The sequence below is a fragment of the Mesoplodon densirostris genome, chromosome 1 (assembly GCF_025265405.1).
Source record: "Mesoplodon densirostris isolate mMesDen1 chromosome 1, mMesDen1 primary haplotype, whole genome shotgun sequence".
Taxonomy (NCBI): Eukaryota; Metazoa; Chordata; class Mammalia; order Artiodactyla; family Ziphiidae; genus Mesoplodon; species Mesoplodon densirostris.
The window spans coordinates 40,492,312-40,518,480 of NC_082661.1; the positions used below are offsets into that span (position 1 = coordinate 40,492,312).

Consider the following 26,169-nt stretch of genomic DNA (forward strand, 5'->3'; position numbering starts at 1 on the left):
TGGAGGCCTGAAAGTTGAGTGGAAGCCAATAGTGAAGAAAGAATAGGGTGAAAGTGTCCCAGATAGCTGTAACAGCATGTTCAAAGGTCCTGGGGTGGTTAGGAACTAAAAAAGACTAACATAGTAGATGTGTAGTACGTGGTGGAGGTACTTGGCCATACAAAGGCACGACGAGTCTTGTAAGCTGTATAACAATTAAGTGTGGATTTTATTCTAAGAGCAGTGGGAAACACTGCAGGATTTCAAAGATGGGAAGCACACAGTTGAAGAAGTTCTCTTTGCCGCCCTATGGAGAATGCACTTGGCGTTTGGACACAAGAATATCATTGAGGAGGCTGTGGCAGTAATTCAAATGAAATGTGGTGTTGGCTAAACCATGGTGGTTGTATGAAGTAAAGAGAAGTTAAATGGATTCATGAGGAACTTCACAGGTAGAATTAGCAGAACTTAGACCCTTGGTGACACTGTTGTTTTTTTTAAATTATGGTTCTTTTTCATCTTTGCCAACTCAATAGCTGAAGAATGGCACCTTGCTATCATTTTTCTTTTTCTTTTTCTTTTTTTAACTTGTGAGATTGATTTTTTTGACTTTGTGTGTGTGTGTATGTGTGTATGTGTGTGTGTGTGCTTGGCCTGTTCGTAATCTTTGTTTGTTTAAAGTCTTTTCCTTAACTGATTTTTAAGAGCTCTTCATATTTGTAATCTATGACAGATTTAAAAAATATTTTGTCCGGTGTTGTTTGACTTTTAATTTCATCTATGGAGTATTTTGACTGGTATTTTAATGGTTATTTGTTTAAAGCTATACTTTATACACTTAGTGTCACGTGTGTTAATGTTAGAGACTTCATAAATGCCTGTGAACTTGCAATGAGTGGAGAGAACACTTTATATATGACTCATTTTGAACTTAGTTCACTATAACATAACACAGTGATATATGTTCAAGCCTTTTTAAGAGCAAAGAACTTGGGACTTCCCTGGTGACGCAGTGGTTAAGAATCCGCCTGCCAATGCAGGGGACACAGGTTCCATCCCTGGTCTGGTAAGATCCCACATGCCGTGGAGCAACTAAGCCCATGCACCACAACTACTGAGCATGTGCTCTGGAGCCTGTGAGCCACAACTGCTGAGCCCATGTGCTACAACTACTGAAGCCCGTGCACCTAGAGCCTGTGCTTGGCAACAAGAGAAGCCACTACAAGGGGAAGCCCACACACCGCAACGATGAGTAGCCCCCGCTCACCGCAACTAGAGAAAGCCCACGCACAGCAACAAAGATCCAATGCAGTCATAAATAAATAAATGAATGAATAAACAAACAAATAAATAAATTTATTTTTTTTTAAAAAAGCAAAGAACATATGTCACCTAATGCCCGATAGCCTAGCTGTGCTCTTTCAGATCTTTTACTTTTATCATGCCTTAAAAAAAAAGTTAACTAATTTTACAACTTATGTAATTTTACATATTTTTACATCACTGACTTAGTTGCAAGGTTCTAACTTTGTTGCATTAAGTTATAGTTATGGAAGCTAGAAATTAAAGCTTATTACATTTTTATATAAACCAAGAATAAATATTTAAGTGATTGTCTTAAGGTTAGTGCTTCTGGTAAACTGTGTGTTTTTTATATATTTATTTTTCTTAATTTATTTTTGGCTGTGTTGGGTCTTCGTTGCTGTGCGTGGGCCTTCGTTGCTGGGCATGGGCTTGCTCTAGTTTCAGTGGGCAGGGGCTGCTCTTTGTTGCAGTGCGCAGGCTTCTCATTGCGGTGGCTTCTCTTGTTGCGGAGCATGGGCTCTAGCGTCACGGACTTCAGTAGTTGTGGCTCATGGGCTCTAGAGCACAGGCTTAGTAGTTGTGGTGCACGGGCTTAGGTGCTCCGTGGCATGTGGGATCTTCCCGGACCAGGGATCAAACCTGTGTCCCCTGCATTGGCAGGTGGATTCTTAACCACTGCACCACCAGGGAAGTCTCTGTCTGTTCTTTAATTGTAGGGTTTTGTATTTCTTTGAGATCCTACATCCCAGACGTGGTCTTGTTTAGGTGAGATTGCAGGATAGTTCAGATATGCAGTGTGTTGTCTGGAAAACTATGGAAATGGCTGTATTGCTAATTGTAGTCACTAGATCCACGTTATAATCACATGGGAATAGTGTAAGGAGCATCAATTGATGATTTAGAAAACAGGGGTTCTAGTTCTTGCAATTCCACACATAGTTGTATTGCTTAGGTGTAGGGTCTCTGTTGGAAGGTGTCTCTAAAATCCTTCATAGTTTGGGAAAGGTGCTGGGATGAGTCTGTAATTTGATAGACTTTCTGCTGCCCCCTGGTGGTATTCTACCTTAGCCAAAGCAAAAGCTTTTACAGGTCCCTTTACAACCTGAGACTGTGCTCCAGTGCTGACCAACTTGATGGATGAGGAGCATCTCTTCTGTGCAGCTGAGCTTTACTGCTGCTAACCATTGGTCAGTTGATAAAGAAGCTCAGTGAAGATGGGCCTTGTAAGTTTGGGAAATTATCAGATCGTTAGAACCAAGAAGACACGGTCAATGATGCCCAGAGAAAAGTTGATGAGTTGATGGGTATTCATTTTTAAGAGTTGGTATGCTTGCTGTCAGAAAAAAATGCTTAATGTATTTTTTTTTTGAGTGTGGAGATAAAGGTAAAGAAGACGTACACTTGCTTTCCCTGAAATCCAGGAGACCAGGGAAGGAGACTGGCACAGGGGGCCATTTGGGGAAGAAGAATAGAACATGGTGGGAACATGTACAGCACCTTTACAGCTAAGACTGACCAAAGAATGCACATTTAGGTGCCATCAGTTTAAATTTACCCCTTTAGATGATCTCTAGTCTGAAAATAGTTTAAACTCCTCTAGCTATCAAAGTTAGTATTAAAAATTTATTTTGGGACGTAGGCTTGAACTTGATTTCCCTTATCTGGGCCTGTGAGTTGTTGCCAATTTTGCAACGTGGTGTTAGTCCCCAGGGTCGTGGTCTCTAAATTAGCTTTCCTCTTACCTCAGTGAGTTAAATATATTTTTATAAGTATAGATTTAGAAGAGATTAGATAGACCTTTTCTCACCGAAATGGAAAGGCTTTGGTTTCCCAGCCAGTGGGGATTTCTAATCCTCGGTAGACTGTAAAAACTTACTTCACTTTAGGTAAGGCTTTTTATTTTACATTAATCAAGAAACTGTGTTTTCTCTCAGCCTGCTATTAATCCGTTACCAATACTAGGTAGTCCCAATTTAAACACCAAAGGTGTACTTTAAATTATTTGTGTTTTATTATTACGTGTGGTGATTAGGGCCCCAATCAGTCTTCCAAAGTCTGTAGATTATTAAAAGCGGTGATGCTTCTGAGTAAAATCATCAGCACACATCTAACTAAAATCTCTAACAATTTCTAGGTAGTGGAAGCATTCTGGGAGAGAATTTAGAAACTGAAATGTTAAACCTTTAAGACATTTTGATAGTGTGTGAGACGAGAAAAATATATTTGAAACCTGAACTGCCTTAGAAAATATGGGATTATGGTTACTGTATATTAAATGTATCTAAATTTTATGGTGCTGTTATTCTCATCATTTCTGTAGTATTAAAGAGGTACCATTGCCTATTACAATAGTGTGACTAAAACTTCTACATTTAGATACTGTAGGGAGGGGAAGAATCTTCCTCCTCCACCCATGTTAGGGTCTCTGGCAGGGACACCACAAGTTAGACTGACAGAAGACAGATTAACAAGAGAAAAGTAAGCAAATTTATTAATGCTTGTGGCATATACACATGGGAACACTAGCCATGAGTAACTCAAAAGGGTGGTAAGAACTTGAGTTTATATAGCGTCTTAACAAAAGAACAACAAATTTTTAGAGTAGTGACGAGACAAAGGAAAAGGACTTTGAGCTTCTAGGGGAAGCAAACGTGAGAAGGCAAATATGTCGGAAAACTAATTGTAGAGAAGGTCTAGTGTTACCAAGGTTTGTTATATAGATTCCCCCAGTGCCATCTCTGGGCTGATAAGTTTTTAGACTCTTAAAGTTGTCTCCAGTGATTAACTCTGGCCTTCCTGGTAGAGCAGGGAGAGGGAATACTTTTACAAACTTATGGCCTACTTTTGGGCAAAAAAGGGGGAAGAGCAGAGAGCTTTTCCTGTATCTGCTTCTATCGTTGAATAGAATAGTTTGTATGCCCAATGCACAGTGAGGCCAAACGAAAACATTGGAGTGTGGAGCACAGAAAGGTTTATTGCAGGGCAAAAGCAAGGAGAACGGGTGGCTCAAGCTCAAAAAGCCTGAACTCCTCTTCTCGGGGAAGAGTTTTTATAGGCAAGATTGGGGTTGGGGGGGAACTGCAGGGCATGTAACCCTCCTCTAACTGGTTGGTGGTGAGCTAACAGGCTGCTATTCCAGGAATCTCAATCATCAGCCTTCTGGTTCCAGCCAGTCTGGAGTCCACCACTTGGGCCCAGCCTGAGTTATCATCCTCCAGCTGAGTGAGGGCTCTAGTTCCTGCAGAAGAACTCAGAGGTATGTATCAAAGTATTATGCACGTCCCCTCAAGAGGAACCAGGACCCTGCCCCATCCTGCACTGTTGTTTCTTTCTGTATTCCCTCACTCCCCTAATTAGTAGCTGTTTGAATCTGCCCTTTGGAGCTCAGAGAAGGTCTAGGAAGCTTTCCTACAAACAAGAAGGGGACACGGAAAGGCTTTTCTGCCTGGGAGGGCCCCACAGCATCCCGCTTGGTTTCACTTCTCAGTTGCCTTCAACTCAAAATAATCCTTATGCCAAAGTAGCATATTCTGCTACCCTTCAGTACCAAAACCGTGGCTTTGTGCTTTAAGCCTGCAGTGGTCCTTGTGGTCAGGAACAAAAATACCAGTAAGGAAGGTCAGAGATGGAGATTGGCAGCTGTGGTTTGAGGTAAGATGGAGGAAAGCATAGCCAGGATGGTGAAAAGCAGGATGGGGCTAGAGCATTCTTCAGGGTCTCCTTTCCTTTAAAAAATAAGTTAGTACAGAATAATAACAAATGTATTTTCAGTCTTTGTTCTTGAATATGTGATGAACTCTCTCAGAATAGCAATTCTTATCCCCTTGAGTTCTGGAAAACTTTCTTGAATGCTTGCTTTGATTATAACTTTCCTGTTTTTTTTCCTGTGCTCTTTCTTGAGCTCCTACTAGTCACATATTGAATTTTCTAGATGATTTTTTAGTGCTCTTACCTTTTCTCTCAATTTTCCGTCTTTCTGTCTTGTTCTACTTTCTGAGATATTTTTTCCAACTTTATTTTCTAATTACCATGAATTTCCAAGACGTTTCTTTTAAAAATTCTCTGAATTTTTTTTTTGGTACCATTTTGTTCTTGTTCAATATCTTTGAGAATGTTAATAATAGTTTTTCTTAACGTTATAATTTTCCTACTTAGGTTGTTCTTCCAGGTTCTTTTCTGTTTTAAGCTCTGGCTTTCACATTTATTAGAGTTTCTTCAAATGTCTGTTAATTTGGGGGCGGGACATCCCTTCTTGTTTTAAAGAAGGCACTTAAAAATGCTGTCTGAAAGCACTTTGCATGAGTGGAGCTTGTTTGTATGGATTTCAGTGCAAGATGATCAGTGCTCTTTTCTCTTAAAATATCTGGAGTTCCCAGGGGAAAAAAAAAGATCTGCCTGGAAGTTTTCATCCTGGCTCCCAGTATTCTGGGTGTCTAATAAGGTAAGGGGCTAGGGCAGGTCTGACTTAACATCTGTTTGTAACTTTTACTTAATCCATTGTAGTTAGTATGATGACCCTGCTTTGAACTGTGTTCCTGTCCCCTGTTCTAGCAACTCTCATTTCCCTTTTCCAGACAATAAACTTTGAGTCTTCTCTGGTGTGGAGGACAGCTAGTTGTTCCACTGTGCAAAGTGAGAATCTAAAGGTAACTTTTTAAATGGTCTTTCCACCAGTCCTATTTTTAGCTCCACCTTCACCCCCATTTTGCAAGTTATCTGCACCTCCAGTTCCTCATTCTTTTAAGGCTTCTGTTACACAGTTTGCTTTTCATTTTTCCTCCTTACTGGCTTAGGGTTCTGTTTTCTTGGGATTGCTGTCACCACCAGTCCATCTGTTTCCCAACCTCCTAAACTAGTCTCTTTTGTTCTTTGCTTTTTTTTTTTCTTTTCTTTTTCATCCCTATATTATCATTTGAGAAGAGTTTTAAGAGGTGATGGAAACAAATGCACATGTTTAGTTAGACATCTTTTTTAAAATAAGAATTATCTTTTGATGGTGTGGATTCCATTCCCCCCCCCTTTTCTCCCTGCAAAAAGACTGTGTGGATGCTGGATTGCTTGAGTTTGGGGGATTTGAGAAAACCTGTCAATTACCTTTAAACATATACTTTATATATTTGCTGATTTCCCTTCCTCTTATGACCTCCCTTTAACCTTTTGCTCTCCCTTTCATCCTGAGGTATCAGCCCACCACAGGCCAAGGAGAGAACCTGGGATTTTCCTGTATTTTCTTTAAAACACCTGTCTTTTTTTTTTTTTCCCCCTACCGTGTCTTATTCTTGTATTAATGTTTTAATTCTTTCTTTTGTATCACTAGTATACTTACTTTACCACTCTTCAAACTTACTTTGATTTCTCAAGTTCATGGTTTGGTAAACTTCCTGTTTGTCACACCTGCTAGCTTTACCTCTTGGTGGATTACTTCCTCATATGGTTTATACTTTTGAATTACTTGTTCATTCATAACTGAGATTACTTTTTCCATGGGAAACCTGTGAACTCTTGCTTATTGAAGAGTCTCTAAGGGGCTGTTTTGCATTTACTTCTCTTTTGTAATTTACATTAATTTCTTGAAGTTTCTTAAAAACACAGGATGGGAAAACATGGCTTCATCTTTTTTCCTAAGCCAGTGACTCTTTTCATAGCCCTGATTTACATTTATGATAGATTCAGAGGTACGTGCAGTCTTTTTAATTCCAGCTGAACAACCAGTAAAGTGGAAGGGTTTTAGCTTTTATTTTAAAAAAAGAGGAATAGTAAAAAAGGAAAGGAATGGCGTGAGGTGTGATGGAAATAAGAGCCTGTGTTCGCCTTTCCCAGGCTTCTTGGGGCAGATAAGATCACCATTGTGCACAATAGCTGGACGTGGGAGCCGATGGAATTTGGAAACATTGATTATGTCCTAACATTCTTGAGTTGCCAGATTGAGTCTTTGTCTCAGGACTACAGATTAACTTGATGAATATTATAAAATAGCCCTGCTGGTTTCAGACCTAGAGAGGCAGTTCATCAGCTGAGTGGGAATAGATCTCTTCAGAGTTTTGGTAATTGGGTTCTAAGAATGAAACCCCAGGGGAAAACTACAGTGATTAGTTGTCATTAGAGTTATGCAAAGTTTTCCTTACTATAATGAAAACAAGGCAGAGTTTTCAAATGGTTTTTACATTTGGCAGTAGACTGAATAGATGGATACTGAAGAAAATCTAGATGATAGAAGTGTTGTCATTCTGATGGTTTGTTGTTGTTTTCTCTCTGGAATGATGGGAAATATCTGAGACTGGAATTTCTTTATGCACTTAAGTTCAGATTTCAGCTTCCTCTTTGTGGGTGGTTTGGCTCTAATCCTGAGACCATTATGTTTGGTGAATATGATGGTCTTGGAACCTAATTATACACAGAGGGCAAAAGTTCCAGTTATTCAGGGAAATCTGCAAGCCCATTTCATATTTTTAAAGAAAGCAAATGTAGGAAGCATCTTTTTTTTTTTTTTTTCTTTTTTTGCGGTATGTGGGCCTCTCACTGTTGTGGCCTCTCCCGTTGCGGAGCACAGGCTCCGGATGCGCAGGCCCAGCGGCCATGGCTCACGGGCCCAGTCGCTCCGCGGCATATGGGATCCTCCCAGACCGGGGCACGAACCCGTATCCCCTGCATCGGCAGGCGGACTCTTAACCACTTGCGCCACCAGGGAGGCCCGGAAGCATCTATTTTTAATTTTACAATGCAGCCTACGTGTTTAAAAGCATAGAATATGCTTGAAAGAAAAACAATGTTTTTCTTTTCTAAACACAAGTAATATGTCTTTATCAGAGAAATTAGAAAACACTGGAAAAAATAAAGCCAAAAATTATTTCATAATTTTATCTACCAGAGGTAGCAGTTCAAAGGTGATATACACCTTCTAGACTTTTTTCCTATGGATGTTCGTGATACATGTGTGTTTCCAAAAATGGTATCATTCTCTTTTGTAACCTATTTGACAAAACTGTATATACACATATATATAAATATGTATCACAATAAATATAGAAGTATAGTCTAGTCTTTAGTGAAGGCTTAGTATTCTGTTATATCATGATATATTTAATTCTCAATTTTAGGTTGTTTCTAATTTTTGCCACAATAAATGATTCTTTGAATCTTCTGGTTACTAAATATTTATGTTCCATCAGAGAAGACCCAAACGGAGGCCTGGTGTGTAGGAAATGGAATGAGCTAGTCTTGCTGGTGGTAGGACTTTCCAAGAAATGGATGAAACTGTTTTGTATTTCACACTGTCAGAGAACCACTGGAATCATGATTTATAGCATACAATTGACATGGCTGGTTTCTTGTCATTGTGTTATATATACTACCTTTGTCAGCCAAAAATCATCTTTCCCTCTGCAACACTGAGGGCTACTACATTGGAATGGGTCATTAGGGAGGGAGATACAAAAAGGGAGGCTATCAGTTGGGTTAGTTATAGGGCAACTGCAGAGAAAGAATACATTTCAGATATTGCAGAATCAAAATATTAAACATCATTAAATAAACAAGGCAGAGAGGAGACCCAAAGATGTCCATATGAGGCTCTTCTAACAGTTTAAGTGGACCATGAGGCAAATATGTTTACTTCAGCAAGCTCTTCTTTCTTGTATCTCAGCCAAATAGGTCAGAATATACTTAGTTCAAGGAGCCATTTCAAAGGGGATGGTTTGCTAACCAGAGTTGACTATGGAATTGTGAACACTGCACGTAATAGCAATTTAAAATAAATTACGATTTAAAGGTTAAAGCATCAAAAGTCATCTAAAATCTCCTCAACAATAGATTGAAACTGTGTGGTTGTTACTCTAGCCATTTATTCTTCTTCAGATAAATACAATTGGAGTTGCTGCACGCGGGCTTTCTCTAGTTGTGGCGAGCGGGGGCTACTCTTTGTTATGGTGCACGGGCTTCTCATCGCGGTGGCTTCTTTTGTTGTGGAGCATGGGCTCGAGGCGTGTGGGCTTCAGTAGTTGCAGCACGTGGGCTCAGCAGCTGTGGCTTGTGTGCTCTAGGGCGCAGGCTCAGTAGTTGTGGCGCACAGGCTTAGTTGCTCCGTGGCATGTGGAATCTTCCTGGACCAGGGCACAAACCCATGTCCCCTGCATTGGCAGGCGGATTCTTAACCACTGCGCCACCAGGGAAGCCCCATAATATCAATTCTTGATTTTATTTCTCTTTAACAAAGTACCCACAGGTACTTTCATGTTGTAAAGTCAGAGCTAAATATTACATGCTCACCAAATTTTGATGTTGCATGAAGTTGATTATATAAGCTAGTAAAGTAAAATCATGTGTGTGCCCCACGTTGCTTTTGTTCTTAGAGATTTAATACATGGAGCATGGAGCAGGAAGTTTACTTGGCAATTACGCTATGTACTGCATCCTACTTTCATTTGGCATTATCAGCATTTAGAAACATCTGGAACTTCTCTATAGTTTCTTCACTGATATGCCAGCTATGTTTGTTCAATCTTGGGTCCATCGTGCCTTAAAAAAATCATGAAAATTCAATTCTTAATTTCATAGCCTTTGTTTTAGAAGTTCATTGAATCTTCAAAGGAGAATAAATTATATTCAGTATAATCATTTCTTACGTTTTAATGTATTGCTTTATGTTATCCAAACCACTGTCAGGTACATGTGAATTCCCTTAATTAATGGAACAAGGAAATGGAATGAACTGTTCCACTATAGGAAACTGAGGCCCTGATATTGGAGTACAAGATAATGCCAGAATAAGCATTAAAACTCAGATTTTCTGAGCATTTTCTGTGTGGATAGTTGTACTGTGTATTTTGTGGTATTCTAATTTTTGAAAAATTGTGTTCAGTATGTAATTCGTATGGTTGCTTTTTGTTAATGCAACAATGTCTTGTTCCTAGACAATGTCAGATAACAAGATAACATAATAGATTCTTTTTGAATAAGGGCAAATATTCATAAATGAGTTATTTAGTGATTTTGCTGGTTAATGTTTTTTTTTCAGTACCAGGATAATTGCTTTAACTTATTTTTTCTTTTTTTAGACATCTGGCTTTGATGATTATTTATAGAGGTTATAGTGTGTGGTGGAATATTACCTAATGCCTTTTTTAATATTAAAGCCTAAAATACCTATTTTAAGAATTGGAGGGCCTCCCTGGTGGCGCAGTGGTTGAGAGTTCGCCTGCCGATGCAGGGGATACGGGTTCGTGCCCCGGTCTGGGAGGATCCCATATGCCGCGGAGCGGCTGGGCCCGGGAGCCATGGCCGCTGGGCCTGCGCATCCGGAGCAATGGGAGAGGCCACAACAGTGAGAGGCCCGCATACCGCAAAAAAAAAAAAAAAAAAAAAAAAAAAAAAGAATTGGAGCTGAATTGTATTCACAGATTTATTTTTTATTTAGTTAAAACTTTGGTGAGTTTAGGATATATAATGAAGTGTTCTTCCTGCCCTTTATCTTCTAGGACTCCATAAGTTTTAAAAAGACTTTTCAGATTATCTTTCATACATTCTCAAATCTGTGAGACCATTGACTATTTATAGTGGAAAAGCCCTGAAAAGCATCTTGAGTCTCTGCCTAGACCCAGGACTAACTCTTTGCTATGTATGAGATTTTAGACAAATCACCATCTCCCTGGACTGTAGTTTACTTACGTCCAAAAGTTACAAATGCATGAGAGTTCCAGCACCTCTTCCGTCTCTCAAATTCTGTAGTGTTTTGGAATAAAGAGTTTATGTACCGCTTTTTTTCTTCTATTACATCTTCCCAGTTCCGAGAACTAAGTCTAATGATTTGAGCGCTACGTTATTTCTTAACTTTCTCCCAGTAATGGATTCAGGGTGGCTTTTCTGGATGATAGTGGTAATAGCTGTTTTCTGAGTCCAGCCTAACGTACAGTCTTCTGGGTCTAGATATGAAAGCAGTTTGCCTTTCCCTTCTCAGAAACAGCACAATATGTTCTAAGTTGAGTGTATGGGTCCAGGGGACAGTCACTGTCTCACTTCTCCTCCTACAGCCAGACTCTGGGGTCGGTGAGTAAGTCCTCATCTTTTAGCTGTGGCCTTTGAAGTACTGAGTAGCTGCCCAATAGTTACTTCCACAGAAATGAGTTTTTTCCCTATCACGTGATTTCAGCATCAGCTGCAGGAAAACTGCGTGTATGCCTTCATTTTCAAGCTTCAAGTCTTGCTTGAAATATAAATTTTATTTTCTCATGAAATTCGGAAAGATGTGTTTCCTCATGTGTGTCCAAATGATTCGGGCTTTTAAAAATGCCATTTGGAAATGGCAGCTTCATTAAATAGTTATGAAATGTCACTATGGGCCCTGTTGGGCAAATAGAAAGGAAGCAGGATATTACAATAAGAGCAAGACATATTTCTTGGAGTAATTAATAGCTTTCATTCCTTTTACATGCTCGTCACAGCAGTAGCAGCCCATGTGAAGGTAGGTAAGGTAGTTGTTAATCCCATTTTCCACAGGAATCTGAGCTTGAAGAGGTTAAAGGATTTTGTCAGGAAGAGACGTAGCTGAGTTGGGTCTCAACTGCAGGCTCCCCGCATCACACAGCTGGTGCTCCTTCTGCCACGTCGTGCACACAAGACAGTGAAATGATATTTTGTGGCACAGATATCAGTGACATAGGAATTCAGAGAAAGGGGAAAGATTGTGAAGGAGTGGCCAGGAAAGGCTTTGCAGAGAAGGACCTTAAAGGCTAAGGGAAGAATCTGGAACTTGTTGAAGAGGATTCGAAGAAGCATTCCAAACTGGGGGGAATCACAGGAACTGTCTTAAGGAGTGAACAGTTTTTTGTCCTAGTCAATTAATGGAAGCTATTGGTTTATCTTGCTGTCTCTTAAGAGTTCTACTGGCTGTCTCAGACTGCCTGACGGACTTGCTTTTGCAAGATTAGTGTTCCTTCATTTGGATAGAAGCTTGAAATGCCAGAGAGAGAGAGAGAGAGAGAGTGTGTGTATGTGTGTGTGTGTGCACACGCACGCACGCGCATGTGTGTGTCTCATGGCCCCATATTGTCTCCTACCATTTGATATTTTTCTATTTTGAAGATGATTGTATCTGAAGAGGAGATTATCTGACTTTCCTCCTCAAAGAGAAGTGAAATAGTACCTTGGCCTTGGTCTGTTCTTTGTGGTTCTGAGGGGTTTTCCCCTCCTGGTAGACTACCTGCATCAGGCAAGGAGAGAAATGAAGAACCTGTATGAAAAGCCCATGTTCACTTCCTTGGGCCTGAACATTCAATCGAGGATTTTTCTTTATCATAACTACTTCAAGCTGTTGAGCGTTCCCTCAGCTCTTATCCTAATTCTGCTGAGGAATATTTGGAGAGAGGTTTGGGGTCTGATGCCAAGAGATTCCCTTTTGTACAGGACCTTCTGCCAGGACTCCCATTTGGTGAGTTTCTTCTTGTCACTCTAAGTAGTAGTAGTGATGATTGAAGCCCCTCTGTAGTGGTTTTTAAGTGGCCAGAGATTCACTTTGGTTTCATATTTCTTTCTGGAGGATGCGCATCTTATTCTCCTTGACCATTCAAGTTGTTTGAAAGCAATTTTCAGTATCAGTGGCATTTTCAGTAGTTTTACTTTCCATTAAACCATCTACATGTTGCTAGTTATAAGGGACATTCCCTTAGATATTGAGTAGATATTGATTGAGCACCTTCTGGGCCCTGGGAAGGTAAGATACATGTATGTTTAAAGATTGTAGCCCTTCCACGGTCACTCATAGCCCCCTGGGACAGTCTAGACAGACACTTGACCACAAGGGAATATGTCGGGAAGGTGCACAGCACTGTAGACGCTCAGAAGAGACAATGCCCAACTGTTTTGCAAGGTGTGGAATAGCTTTTAAGCTTTACTGCCATTTGGTTGATTGTTATTTGGTCTGGGAAGTTGGAAGTTGGACATATTGTCCATTTTCATTCCAGAGTCAGATTTGGGGATTCAGTAGGGACAAGTTTGGACTTTGAAATCAGAAGACCTGAGTTCAGGTCCTGTTTGTGCCAGTACCTCCCAGTGTGTCCATAGGGAGTTCATAGTTACTAGGGAGGAAAAGGGATGGAGAGCAGGACAGCCTTGATGAAGTCAGTTTAAGAAATCCTGGTAGAATTTCTTTACTGGAGGATTTCCAGGAGCTTCTAACATACTAATGTGTACTGCTGGCCCTAGGAAGGATTATGGTATGCAGTTCCTAGGCTCATTTGAATTTTTTTTTAAAAGCATGGAGCCCTTTATCAGATTATTATTCCGCAAAGCATACTTAGGAAACACTGTCGTCACTGATTTCTATCTCTTAAACCTACGAACTTGTGCAGGTTCTTTTTGCAGTTAACACAACATTATTTTATTTTGTTTTGTTTTTTACTTTTTGGGCACGCCCTGAGGCATGTGGGATCTTAGTGCCCTGACCAGGGATCAAACCCGCGCCCCCTGCATTGGAAGTGCAGAGTCTTAACCACCAGACTGCCAGGGAAGTCCCAACACAACATTCTTTTGATATTAAAAAAAAAGTTAGCCCACTACTGGAGAGTGTGTTTTCATCATGAGCTATAGTGGACAGTTAACTATTGGATATGATAGAAAATTTGAGAACGAAAAAAAGACCCTGGGCTTCCCTGGTGGCGCAGTGGTTGAGAGTCCGCCTGCCGATGCAGGGGACACGGGTTCGTGCCCCGATCCCGGAAGATCCCACATGCCGCGGAGCGGCTGGGCCCGCGAGCCATGGCCGCGGAGCCTGTGTGTCCGGAGCCTGTGCTCCGCAACGGGAGAGGCCACAGCAGTGAGAGGCCCGCGTACAGCAAAAAAAAAAAAAAAAAAAAAAAAAAAAAAAAAGACCCTACCTTTTTTTACTGAGGTGTAATTGACAAATAATCTTAGTTTTATATTCTACAATAATTTGATATGTGTGCACCCTACAAAGTGATCACCACAATAAGTCTAGTTGCCATTGGTCACCATATAATTGACTCCTCTTTCACCGGTTTTGCTCACCTCCAAGCCTCCTCTCCTCTGGTAACCACCAATGTCTTCTCTGTATCTGTAAGTTTTGTTTTTTCATTTGTTTTTTGTGGGGTTTTTTTTGGATTCCACATATAAGTGATATCATATGACTTATTTCACTTAGCATAATACCCTCTAGGTCCATCCATGTTGTCACAAATGGCAAGTGTACACTGTTGGTGGGAATGTAAATTGATGCAGCCACTATGGAAAACAGTATAAGGGTTCTCAAAAAAATTGAAAGAGAACTACCATGTGATCCAGCTATTCCACTTCTGGGTATTTACCTGAAGAATAGGAAAACACTAATTCAAAAAAGCATATATACCCCTTTGTTTATTGCAGCATTATTTACAATACCCAAGATATGGAAATAACCTGTGTGCATCCATGAATGAATGGCTAAAGAAGATGTAGTGTATATATTTACAATGGAATGCTACTCAGCCATAGAAAACAAAAACAGAAACAAAAAAGCAGACCATTTTTAGTGCTAGGTTGTGTATCATCAATTTTCACATGTGGTGTTTAAAGTACTGACAACAACCCTGTGAAGGAGATATTTGATTATGTCCATTTTAGAGATTAATAAGCTGAAGTTCAAGTAGTAGGTTATACACGGAGATGCTGAAAGTCAAACTATGGTCTGTCTTTTGCCAAAGGCCATGTTTCACTAACCATGATGCTTTGTTATAGAGCTAGGTCTTTTATTTTTAACTTTTCTTTTTTTTTAAATTTTAAATGATTATTACAAAATTAATACATGCTTATTAAAGAAAAGTAGGTGGGAGAGAAGTAGAAAATGTCCCCAGGCCCATCATCAAGTAGAACTTCAGTCAGTATTGTGATATATTTCTTTCCCATTATTTTATGCAATGTTGTGTTCATTAACCATAATTGTGGTTAAATATATGTATATAAAATATATATACATTTTTATACATATAGTTATACATAAATAAATTTATAAAACTTCGAATTCTGCTTTTGAATCTCCCCTCCAGATGTGCATTTTGGTTATTACCACATCACTGGTTAAGTATTTTAATAAATAAATATAGTAAACCAGGACTTGGAAACTTGTAGCTGTTTTATGCAAGCTGCCGCTTGACCACGATCAGGTTCCTTGACCTTCTGGTCCTCAGTTTCCTCGCGCATAAGTGAGGGAGTTGGTTCAGAGCACCGATTTTGAAACGATGGTATCCCACGAAACCTCCTGGAGGCTGGGAGTAAAGATATCATCAGAGCAAGGAGGAGCCTGGTCCTTCATTCCATCTGTCTCAACCTAAGCATCTACATTTGTAACTCTTTCATAGACTTGGGGTCCAAGCACATTTGGAAAAAGGAACTCATTGATTTTTTATAGAAGAGTATAAAATTGTTGGACCAGATGATCCTGAAGCTCAACACTTCTGTGATTCTCTTTTATGATATCAATTAAGTTGTGTGTGTTCTTAATGTTTTAAAACATTTCTTCACCACATAGAGTGGTAGATTAAGCAGATTTGATACATTCTTTAAGATGATCTCAGGAACCATGTAATAAGCACAAAAGGAATCCCTGATCAGTACTGAGCAATGTCTAAAGCGCTGTCGAATTATTTCTTAGCAAATCTACCACTGCCTTTGACTTGATCCATCTCAGGTCCAATTTAATGCTCTTTTAGGGAAGACTAACCAGGGAATCAGTGGTCCCTTAAACTAATACATGTTTGAAAACTATGGACTTTATCAGTAACTGATTTTCCATTTTCCTTATGCATATTAAGGTTTTGCATTTTGAGGGGATTGATTTTCGAGTCCCAGTGTCTTGACTTTTTCTCTTGCCTCCACAGAAGGAAGAATCTTATTCAAAAATGAGGTGAATTAATGCTCAAGCACTCAAGAACCCCGGACAGCTACATGAAGTGTTTAAAAACTGCCCTGACCATCTCGCCACACAAGTCTGTCATGAGGCCTGACAGGATGAGTGCACCACAGAGGCACAGTGCCCTGCCCTGCAGGAACGGTGACTGCTGACCTGCCGGGAGCAAGTGGGGGGCCGCATGTTGTCTGCCAGTACCATGAAGGAAGTGGTTTATTGGTCACCCAAGAAGGTGGCAGACTGGCTGCAGGAGAATGCTATGCCAGAATACTGTGAGCCTATGGAACATTTCACAGGCCACGACTTGATCAACCTCACCCAAGAGGATTTCACAAAACCTCCCCTGTGCCGAGTCTCCTCCGACAATGGGCAGCGGCTCTTGCACATGATAGAGACCCTGAAGATGGAGCACCACTTGGAAGCACACAAGAATGGCCACGCCAATGGGCACCTCTGCATTGGCACAGACGTCCTCGCCCCTGATGGCAGCTTCAGCATCAAGGTCAAACCCAAGGGGATGCCAAATGGGTATAGGAAGGAGATGATAAAGATCCCCATGCCAGAACCAGAGCGCTCCCAGTACCCCATGGAGTGGGGCAAGACTTTCCTGGCCTTTCTTTATGCACTTTCCTGCTTTGTTCTCACCACAGTGATGATCTCGGTCGTCCATGAACGAGTACCTCCTAAGGAGGTGCAGCCTCCACTACCGGACACGTTTTTTGACCATTTTAACCGGGTGCAGTGGGCGTTTTCTATTTGTGAAATTAATGGCATGATCCTTGTAGGACTCTGGTTAATTCAGTGGCTGCTCTTAAAATACAAGTAAGTAAAGCAAAAGCTTGCAGATTCAGTGATTGGGGTTTCTCACTGCAGATGTTTAATATTCATTATTGGGGAATGAAATTTATCAAGCAGTAGTAGGAATCAAAACACATTTCTCTTTTTGTTTGTTTGTTTTTAAACCACATATTCTGTTGAACCAACTAAAGCTCTGGCAACGTTAAGAAATTTCTGTGCTTGTTGCCTGTTTTGTACAAGATTCATACAGAATGATGAGTAGAATTGTTAGAGATGAGGTTTTTCTATTTTCACTTCACAGGAAAGAAAACCCTCAGACATCTTCAGAGAGTACAGGCTATTGAACCACAGAAAAACTACCCAATCTTGGTGTTTTTAACCCATCAAATCAGTTGTCAACAGTTGGTCTATGGGCCATGAGTGGCTGTGTAGCTTTTCCCACACAGAGTCAGATATCTAGAACTTAGCAATATGTAGTTAAAGATGTTTCACACAAAGAATTCGGAACAGCTAGTCCAGAGTGGCTTGGACTAGTGGGAGAATGATACCCACAGGGAATGACTTTAGGTGGGTTGTGGATGAACCTACATGGCTTTCCACCTTTTATAGAATGTGTGGCATTTAAAGCAGTATTCCATTCAAGTTTCTCAGGGTTCTTAAATAGGTATCTCCTTTCGGTTTCAGGTGGATCCAAAGTGGTTTTCATGTCCCAAGCTCTAAACTCAATGCAGACAAGCTGTTTGCTTGGGTTGCCTGTAGCAAACTAAACACCTACATTGTCTTCATCTTTGGTGTCTGATTTTTTTCCATTAGTGGAACATCTTTATGGCTTCCATGCATGGTAGTTGGAAACTGGTTTGCTAAGGATCTGAGTTTCTCTCTGGTGGACTGTGTTTCATGACCCACAGTATGGTTGAATATTAAGGAGATCATCTTAAATCAAGAAAACAAAATGCAGACTGAGAATTTATGTTGAACTTTAACGGAAATGATGAGTTTTTTCCTGGTACGTTTCATAAGGTCTGTGTTTTTTTTACCTTATAAATTATGTATCTACAAGTGGAAGTAAAAGCAATTCCTGACTCTTTGCCAGGAAAGGGCTATCTTAACCTTGTATAAAGGAAGCAATTTAAGTGGCCAGTTTTTATTTGGGGGCTGGTTTGGCAATCCTGGAGTTTAAGCTAAATTTGAAATAGGAGCAATGGTCTGGGATGCATTTGATTTGGTGGAAGACTGTTTTTTGTTTGCTTTAGTTTTAAGAGGCTAAATAGATTAGAATAGGCCTTAGAAATATGAGAGGCTCAAAATTTATTAATTACATTCTTCCAGCTGTCAAACTTCAGTTCTGCTTTTGACTTTCAAGCTTTTTTTCCTAGAAGCTCATTAGAAAACAATGCCCATACGTTTTGCCGCTTCAGAGGCAAGGTCAACTCAAATTAGGTTTCCTGGGGTCTTCCTGATTTTTGTTGTTTTGTTTATATGAGTTTGTTTTCTGGTTTTTATCAAAATTCTTACATGCAAGCTAATAATTTACTGCCCCAGAATATATCATTATGTACTTGTACGTAACATGTGCAAGTTCAAATCTTTCACAGAACTGTGACTTTTGAATAATTTTATTCTTGTTCTAAGAAGTGTCCTAACCATAGGGATAAGTTCTTTAAAGTATATTACTATTTATATTTCTCTCAGCAGGGGCTTTTCCTCAAATCTGTTTCTCTTTAAGCTTTCTAATTTCAAGTTTTACCAGTATTTATTGCTAATACTGTAGTCATTTGTATATTTAAATTGTTCTACAGCCATAAATCAGTTGACTCACACCTTGAGCAAAATTAACCCAGGGCTAGGACACAGGCAGCCTGGGCTCCAGCCCCAGCCATGCCCTCACATGGTGGGTGGTGTGGATGAATCTCCAAATCTCAGGAGCCTTGTTTTTCTCACAGATAAATAAAGACCTCTCAGTCTAGATGATTTCTATTGTTCTATACAACTGTGTTTTATTTGATTCTAACATTATTGAATGGGCCAGTTATGTTTGAGTATTATTAACTGCAGAGCATTTTTCGTCCAGAGTACATCCAACTGAGGATTCTTTAAGGTCCTCTCTCTGGTTTCCACGTCAGCAGGATAACCCAACTGTTGTCATGATAATCCTAAGCATCCCCACCCTTGTCCTGCTACTGGGACACATCTCTGGCTTCCCATCTCCGTTCTTGAGACCTGTCTTCAGCGTGTGTGGCACACCAGACATGGAAGAGGTAGGAAGAAAGAGCTTGACACACCAAGCAGTGGGTATTAATGAGCTCCCTTTCCCTAGCCTTCATAAAGAAGATTAAACTGTTTCATACAGTCAGAGACCCCTTGTTTCTAGTTATTTGGCTATGGCAGTGTATCAGTTTTATTATTAGGCATGTTGGGAAAATGGATCCTTCTGGTTATGGAATATTCTGTTTAAAAGTGATAACCTTTTGTGCTTGACTCTTCTGACACTTGACCCCTCTCCCCAACCTCCACCAGGAAGTTTGCTACTTAGGAGTATGTCCAGACCTCCTAGGAATTAAACCTGCCTGGTCAGTAATTTCCAAAGGGACATTTTAATTTTACTTTGATTTTAAGAGTCCTGGAGCCTTAAAAAATCAGCCTATTCCTTCTTGCTTCTTTATCTTCTACTTTTTAGAGAAGAATCAGGGACTGAAACTGTAGAGGATGACTTATTGAGAAATGATATGCCGGAATTTGAGCAACATCTCCCAACAGCAAACCCTTCAGCCAGATGTTCAAGGTGCTAGAAAACACTGGTGCCCGAATTTGACATTGTGACATTTGGTTCTATCCTTATGCTGTATACAGTTGTCCTTTACTGTTAAACATAAGTTTTGTTTTTTGTACTTCAATTTTTTTTGCCTCCTTTCATTCTTAACATCTCCCCCTCATGTCTATATATACATATGCTGATATATACAAAGGTCCGCATGGGACTTCCATAACATCATGAAGTTGGAAAGCAACAACAATGCCTGTCCTTGACAACTTTTTGATTTTTAAAATTGTAAATAATGTTGTCTCCCCATTTAGAATTGGACTTGCAAGCCACTGACTAGGAAAAATTCCTGGGAAATCTCTGCATTTGTGTCAGACTTCACTGCAAAACAGGTATCCCTTGTTTTAAGAAAGTGTGATTAAAGAATATGTTAAACAGACAGATTTGGTAGGGACTTTCCATGCATGGCTATATCGTAGCTGACACGATGGCACCCAAATGTGATACAGGTGGCTCAGTGCTATTAGGACGTTGTAAATGCCCACCAAGAAGAAGGCCAAGGAGCAGGGTGGCAGAATTTCCAAGCCAAGGATTTTCTAGCCACTCGAGAAAGCATTATGACTTAGTATGGTGGTCATAGGTACTTCAAACTCAACTTTTTAAAACCAGATTTGTCATCTTTTTCTTTCAACTTCTTCTTCCTCCTATGTGGGCAGTGACATTTCCTAGAAACGTAGAACTTCTCGGTTCCTTTCATATAAATAGTCACTAAGTTCTGTCCATTCTAATTTCAGATTCATTACCTCTTTCCTTTCCTACTTAGTGATGAATAGCGGGTGCTCAGATGGAGGCCCAGTTCCTTAGCCTGAAGCCTAGGGTCCTTCATAGTCTGACCCCAGGCTGTTCGACCTCATCTCTAGCTACTCTACTCCACGGTTTTCCTTGGACACTTCAAGCTCATATCACAGTCCATTCTATTCATTGTGTGTGTGTCTCCTTCACTGCTAGACTTTTAAGTTCCCCAAGGGAAAAGACCAGATCCTTTTTGTCATTCATCTTTATATCCCACTGCCTGATACAGAGTCTGGCACATAGAAAGTGCTCGTTTAAAATTCATTCATTGATTCAACTTGTGTTCACTGAGAACCTACTGTGTGCCAGGCACTGTGGTAGACCCTGGGGGTGCTGCAGTGAGCAGAGGCCCCTGATGTTCTCACGGAGCTTGTATTCTGACCAGGGTGTAACAGTCGTGAACAAATGAATATATAATACCAGGCAGTGATAAGAGAAATGGAGGAAAATAAAGCAGTCTAAAGGGTTAGAAAGTGGGGGGGATAGTGGGGAGGAGATGGTATTTTAGATTGGGTGATCAGAAAAGTCCTCTAATGAGGTGACAGTTGAGCAGACACCCGAATCAAATGGGGGTGTACCAAGTAGGTGTTAGGGGCAGGAGCAGTCAAGACAGGAAACACAGCAAGTACAGAGTCTCTGAGGTTTACCTGAGGAATAGCCATGGGCCTGTGTGGCCAAGCGAGCTGGGAGGAAGCAGTGACACGGGGTCAGGGAGGTGTGGATGGCATCGTGGGCTGTGGAAAAAGAGGCAGGATTTTTGTTCCAAGTGTGATGATGTCATGAGGGGAGAATTATGTCAACAGATTGGTGTTTTAAAAGAAGCCCTCTGGCTGCCGTTTAGAGAATAGGGAAGCAAGAGTGGAAGGCAGGGGATGGGTGTTAGGATGCCATTACAAATGGTCCAGTTGGAAGATGACCACGACTTAGACTCACATTTGGCCAATGAATACATTTTGTGCTGGGCTGTGGGGGAAGGGATAAACTTCCTAGAAGCTATGGCTTCTGTTACATTTAGAACTCCTTACTCTTTTATAGCCACAGGGCTGACTTCTGTTACAGTATCTCATACAGGGTTTTTGGGTCTCTCTGTGAATCTCTGAATTTTATATGAAATTTAATGAGGAATGAACCACAGATTGAGATAGAATTCACTAATTTGAGAGCTCTCTCAACGTTGCTTGAATATATTTTACTTCAGCACAAAGTCAGGTGATGTGTATATTTGTTTTCTGTCATGGCTGCTTTTAGATCAGATATTTGCCTAAAAGGAGTAGCACAAGTCAGTTGGGGAGTGAGGGTAGATAGTAAAATGATAAATTAAATATTGCAGGATATATTGATCCACTGGTGGTGTAAAGATTTGAAGAAAAAAGAAAAGGAGCCATTGGATAGTTGGGATGTGGGGTGGAGTTGAAAGAGCTTTGTGGTTGAGGCATTTTGGGCATGGAGTAGAATATTCTGGCATAAACCATTGTATAGAGTTATGGAGAGAGTGGTAGAATGGTCACCAAGTAGGTTCTTTGAAAACTGATCTCATGCCAAAAAGAAAGGAACTAGAGAAGGAAGTGCTGTTGGCAGATCCTGCTTAAGACTTGACATCTCTATTCGGAACTGTTTCTGGGGGCTTCCTTGATCCCGAAGGAAGGAACAGGTACAGTTTTCCAGTGTGGCTTTCCCAGGATTACACTCTGAGATTTTTAGATGTTTGGCAGCAGTATGTTTTTTATGTTGGGAGACCACTTTGGAAAAGGCTTACTTTGTATTTTATCCTTTAGTAAATGCCCTGGGTTTGGAGGCCTTATTAGGAGGGTGTCTGCCAACATAAGAAGGTTTATCTACAGCATTTGCCTCTCTCCTGTGAATGGAATGTAATTCCCAAGGACAGAATCCTTGTGCTGATTGGCAACTGCTGCTGTCAGGTGCTAATTTGATTTTTTTTGTTTGTTTCTTTTGTGTCTTATTCAACAGGCTAGACTCTCCACTGACATTTATCTTTCATTTTACCCCAGTTTGATTCCATCGGTGTTTCTTTTCACATTAAGTTGATTGGATCAAAGTACTTATCTCTTTCCTCTTCTACTCCCCAAGGTAGTTTATGGACACAGTTACTGTCAACATTTTTTCAGTTGTTTTTAAGTCTCTGATGGTTGTGACTAAGTTACGTTCTTAAAAGCTGTTGATGTAGAACGTTTGAGATGAAGCAGGTCTCCAATAGAGTTTATTTTCCAAGTTCCAGAAGAGCCTTTTTTTTAAGGCTGTTTCACTTTATTAGAAATCGACGGTACATTGTGGACCACTAGGCTAGGCTGGTCTCTAATGGAACTTCAGGGCATCTTTACATTTAGTAATTTGTCAAGAATTATTGAAGACTGGTGCTAGGGATGTAGCAGTGAGCAAAACAAAGCTACATAGAAGTTATCTCCTGGGGAATTTTTGTTTGTTTTCACAGTAACATCTCAGGTTTTTAAAGTGTGTGTTGTCCAGACTCTATCCTAAAATATAAAACTCATGAGGACAAAAATTCCCTCATGTTATTGCAGCTTTGGGGGCATCTAGCACATTATTTAATTGGCTGATAGACTGTCATATTCCTCTCCAGACATAAAGCAAGTTAAGGGCTCATGGATCGTCCCTTCCCTTCCTTTCCTCTCTCTCTACACATGTACCTGCATCTATTATATACTTACTCAAAGTCTGTTTTCTTATGTTCCTTTTCATCCATGTTGTCAAAACTCATTACTGCCCCGTTCAAACGGCAGATTCCAAACATTTGAGTAACGAGAATTTTTTTTTTTTACATGCACTGTCATTTCATCCAATCAACTCTTTTAGCAGTGTGTTCTCTTGTCTCAGTGAAGATACCTGAGACACAGAAAAGCTGTTGACTTGCCCAAGATCCCACACAGAATATTTTGAGGATTGAAGGCTTTTCAGTATAAATCCAGTCTCATAGTGTCCTGGTATAATAGGCATCTGTCCTCTGGAAATGTGTTTTCTTAGCAGATATAGTAGCATAGATTCAACATGCAGAGGACAGATAGAATGAAAACAGATCAGTCCCGTGTTGGATAATAAGGTTTATGTGTCATATACCATCCAGGAGACATTCATACTTGCCCCAGGGTGGACCTGCCAAACCTGAAAGCTCTCCCAACTTGGCTGTTCCACAGTAGTTTGTAGAAAGCGTACTGAGTTCTGTCCTACTTGACTGCTGTCCTGTGACCTCCTAGGTGTGGTGTGGCATGGGCCCTACTCACCATGGGTCTGGGAAATGCCCTCTGCCTCCATGCAGTCACGCTTTTCCACTGAAGACTGCTGACCAGGCGTGCCCAACCTTAGACTTTTTCTTGCTGTTTCTAGCAAGTTTTCTCCCCTTGATTCTGACCCTGGGTGGCAGAGCCCGGGGTTAAGAACCTGTTTTCCTTCCTGGGGACCTTCCCTGTCCCATTATCTTCCCGTGTAATCTGGGCGTCCTAGGCTTTTGCAGGCCTCTGCTTGCCCTCCTTGAAGTGGGGAAGGACAGTCACTCTAGGCACTAGATTCGGTTCCAGGCTCTACCTCACTTCTCATTCTCACTTTGTTAGCTCACAGATGGTCTTACCCGCATTCACCTCTTCTAATTTTTACCAGTTTAGGTCTCAAGACCTAAATACTAGCCTAAACCCTAGGAATTATAGGGAAACTAAATTCAGTAATTCCAGCAATTTAGGTTTTAAGTTAACATAAATATTATAAGAGGCTTTTTAAACTGAGACTTAGGATAAAAGGGAGAGAAAGCAAAAAAAAAAAATTGGTGCAATAAATTAGTTTTCATGAGTTAATTTTTATTTATGACACTAAAGGAAAAACTAAGTAGTGTATCTTGCCTGTAGGCCAATTAGAAGATAAACAAAAAGAAAAAAAATTTACTATGTTGCCTGAGATAAATAATGCTAACATCTGGTTTCATATTCCTTTTCATATTTTTCTGTATGTTCATATAGGTGTAATCTACATATGTGTGTATTTTTAAGTAGTATCACATTTGCCTTGTATTTTACAGTGTGCCCAGGGATCATCTCTTCCCCTCTTCTCTTAAAAAACCACCAGGGATGTCTGTCTAAGTATTCATGCTCTTATTTAGAAGTCACCACATATGTCCCCCCTCAACCTGCTTGTATCATGGTAATGGTAGTTAAGCATTCAGTTATACTGTAAATCTTACTGCTTTGAGATCATCTTATCCCTACAGCCATCTACTAACTGAGGTGAATTTGGTCAAATTACTTAACTACTTATAGTAGCGTTGTTTCCTCACTACAAAATGGGGACAATAAAATAGTGTCTTATCTCAACGTTGTTGTGTGGATGGAATGAGATAATGTGTATAAAGCACTTAACTGAGTCCTTGGCGTCCTCCTGGTTCCCAAGCCTGCCCCGCCCCCATCCCCATCTTAGTAAATGGCATCTCTGTACTGCCCCATTCTCAGGCCAAACGCCTCAGTTTTGTTGTTGGTATTCGCTTCCACCCCACATCTGGTCTGTTAATCCCACCACTTCTCGCCACCTCTTTTGTTGCCCTGGGTCTAACCAACGTTATCTCTTACCTGGGTTGTTGCAGGAGCTTCCTACTGGTCTCTCTGTTTCCATTCTTGTTTCCCTTAAGTCACTTGTCAACTCAGCAGACAGAATGTGTCACTGTACAGTAAGCTGGTGTATGTCACTCTTCTCCCACCTCATACAGTTTTTTTTTTAATAATTAGTTTCAGTTTTACTTTTTTTTAAATTTATTTTAATTAATTTATTTTTGGCTATGTTGGGTCTTTGTTGCTGCGCACAGGCCTTCTCTAGTTGTGGCGAGCGGGGGCTACTCTTCGTTGTGATGCGCGGGCTTCTCGTTGCCGTGGCTTCTCGTTGTGGAGCACGGGCTCTAGGTGCGTGGGCTTCAGTAGTTGTGGCACGCAGGCTCAGTAGTTGTGGCTCGTGAGCTCTAGAGTGTAGGCTCAGTAGTTGTGGCTCCCAGGCTTAGTTGCTCCATGGCATGTGGGATCTTCCCAGATCAGTGCTCGAACCTGTTTCACCTGCATTGGCAGGCAGATTCTTAACCACTGTGCCACCAGGGAAGTCCCTTCATACAGCTTTTAGGTCAGAGGTCCTTATGGTGACCAACGAGGTCCCTCCAGACCTCGTGTCCTCATGCACTCTGCTCCCTGACCCCTCTGCCAACACCCACACATACTAGCCTCTATCTGGAATCTTCTTCCCCAGATGTTCTCATGGTTAACCCCCTCATATACAGGGACACCCTCCCTGATCAACTTAGCCCCAAATTGTAACCTCCCATCCTTCAATGACACTCTTGCTTAATTTTACCCTTTAGCACTTACCTAACATGCTGTATATCATCTATCTTGTTTATTGTCTGCCTCCCCCACTAGAATATAAGTACCACAGGGCAGGCTTTTTGTCCCTCTGTTCACTGCTGTATTCCCAGTGCCCAGAATAATGCCTAGCATATATATATATATTTGTTATGAGAATAAATAAATAATAATAGCAGCAGCTAACATTAATTGAGTATTGCACTATGATGATTACTGTGCCT

General features: G+C 40.6%; 1 protein-coding gene across 6 annotated transcripts in view; it reads left to right on the forward strand.

The window, feature by feature from the left end:
• Positions 1-26,169, forward strand: part of SGMS1 (sphingomyelin synthase 1) — a 294,503-nt gene that overhangs the window by 239,851 nt on the left and 28,483 nt on the right. For all 6 annotated transcript variants that reach the window (XM_060102582.1, XM_060102618.1, XM_060102600.1 and 3 more), the window contains one exon: positions 16,146-16,996. In XM_060102582.1, the coding sequence (XP_059958565.1) occupies positions 16,356-16,996 (641 nt within the window). In that variant the 5' untranslated portion in view covers positions 16,146-16,355. The remainder of the gene's footprint in view (positions 1-16,145; positions 16,997-26,169) is intronic.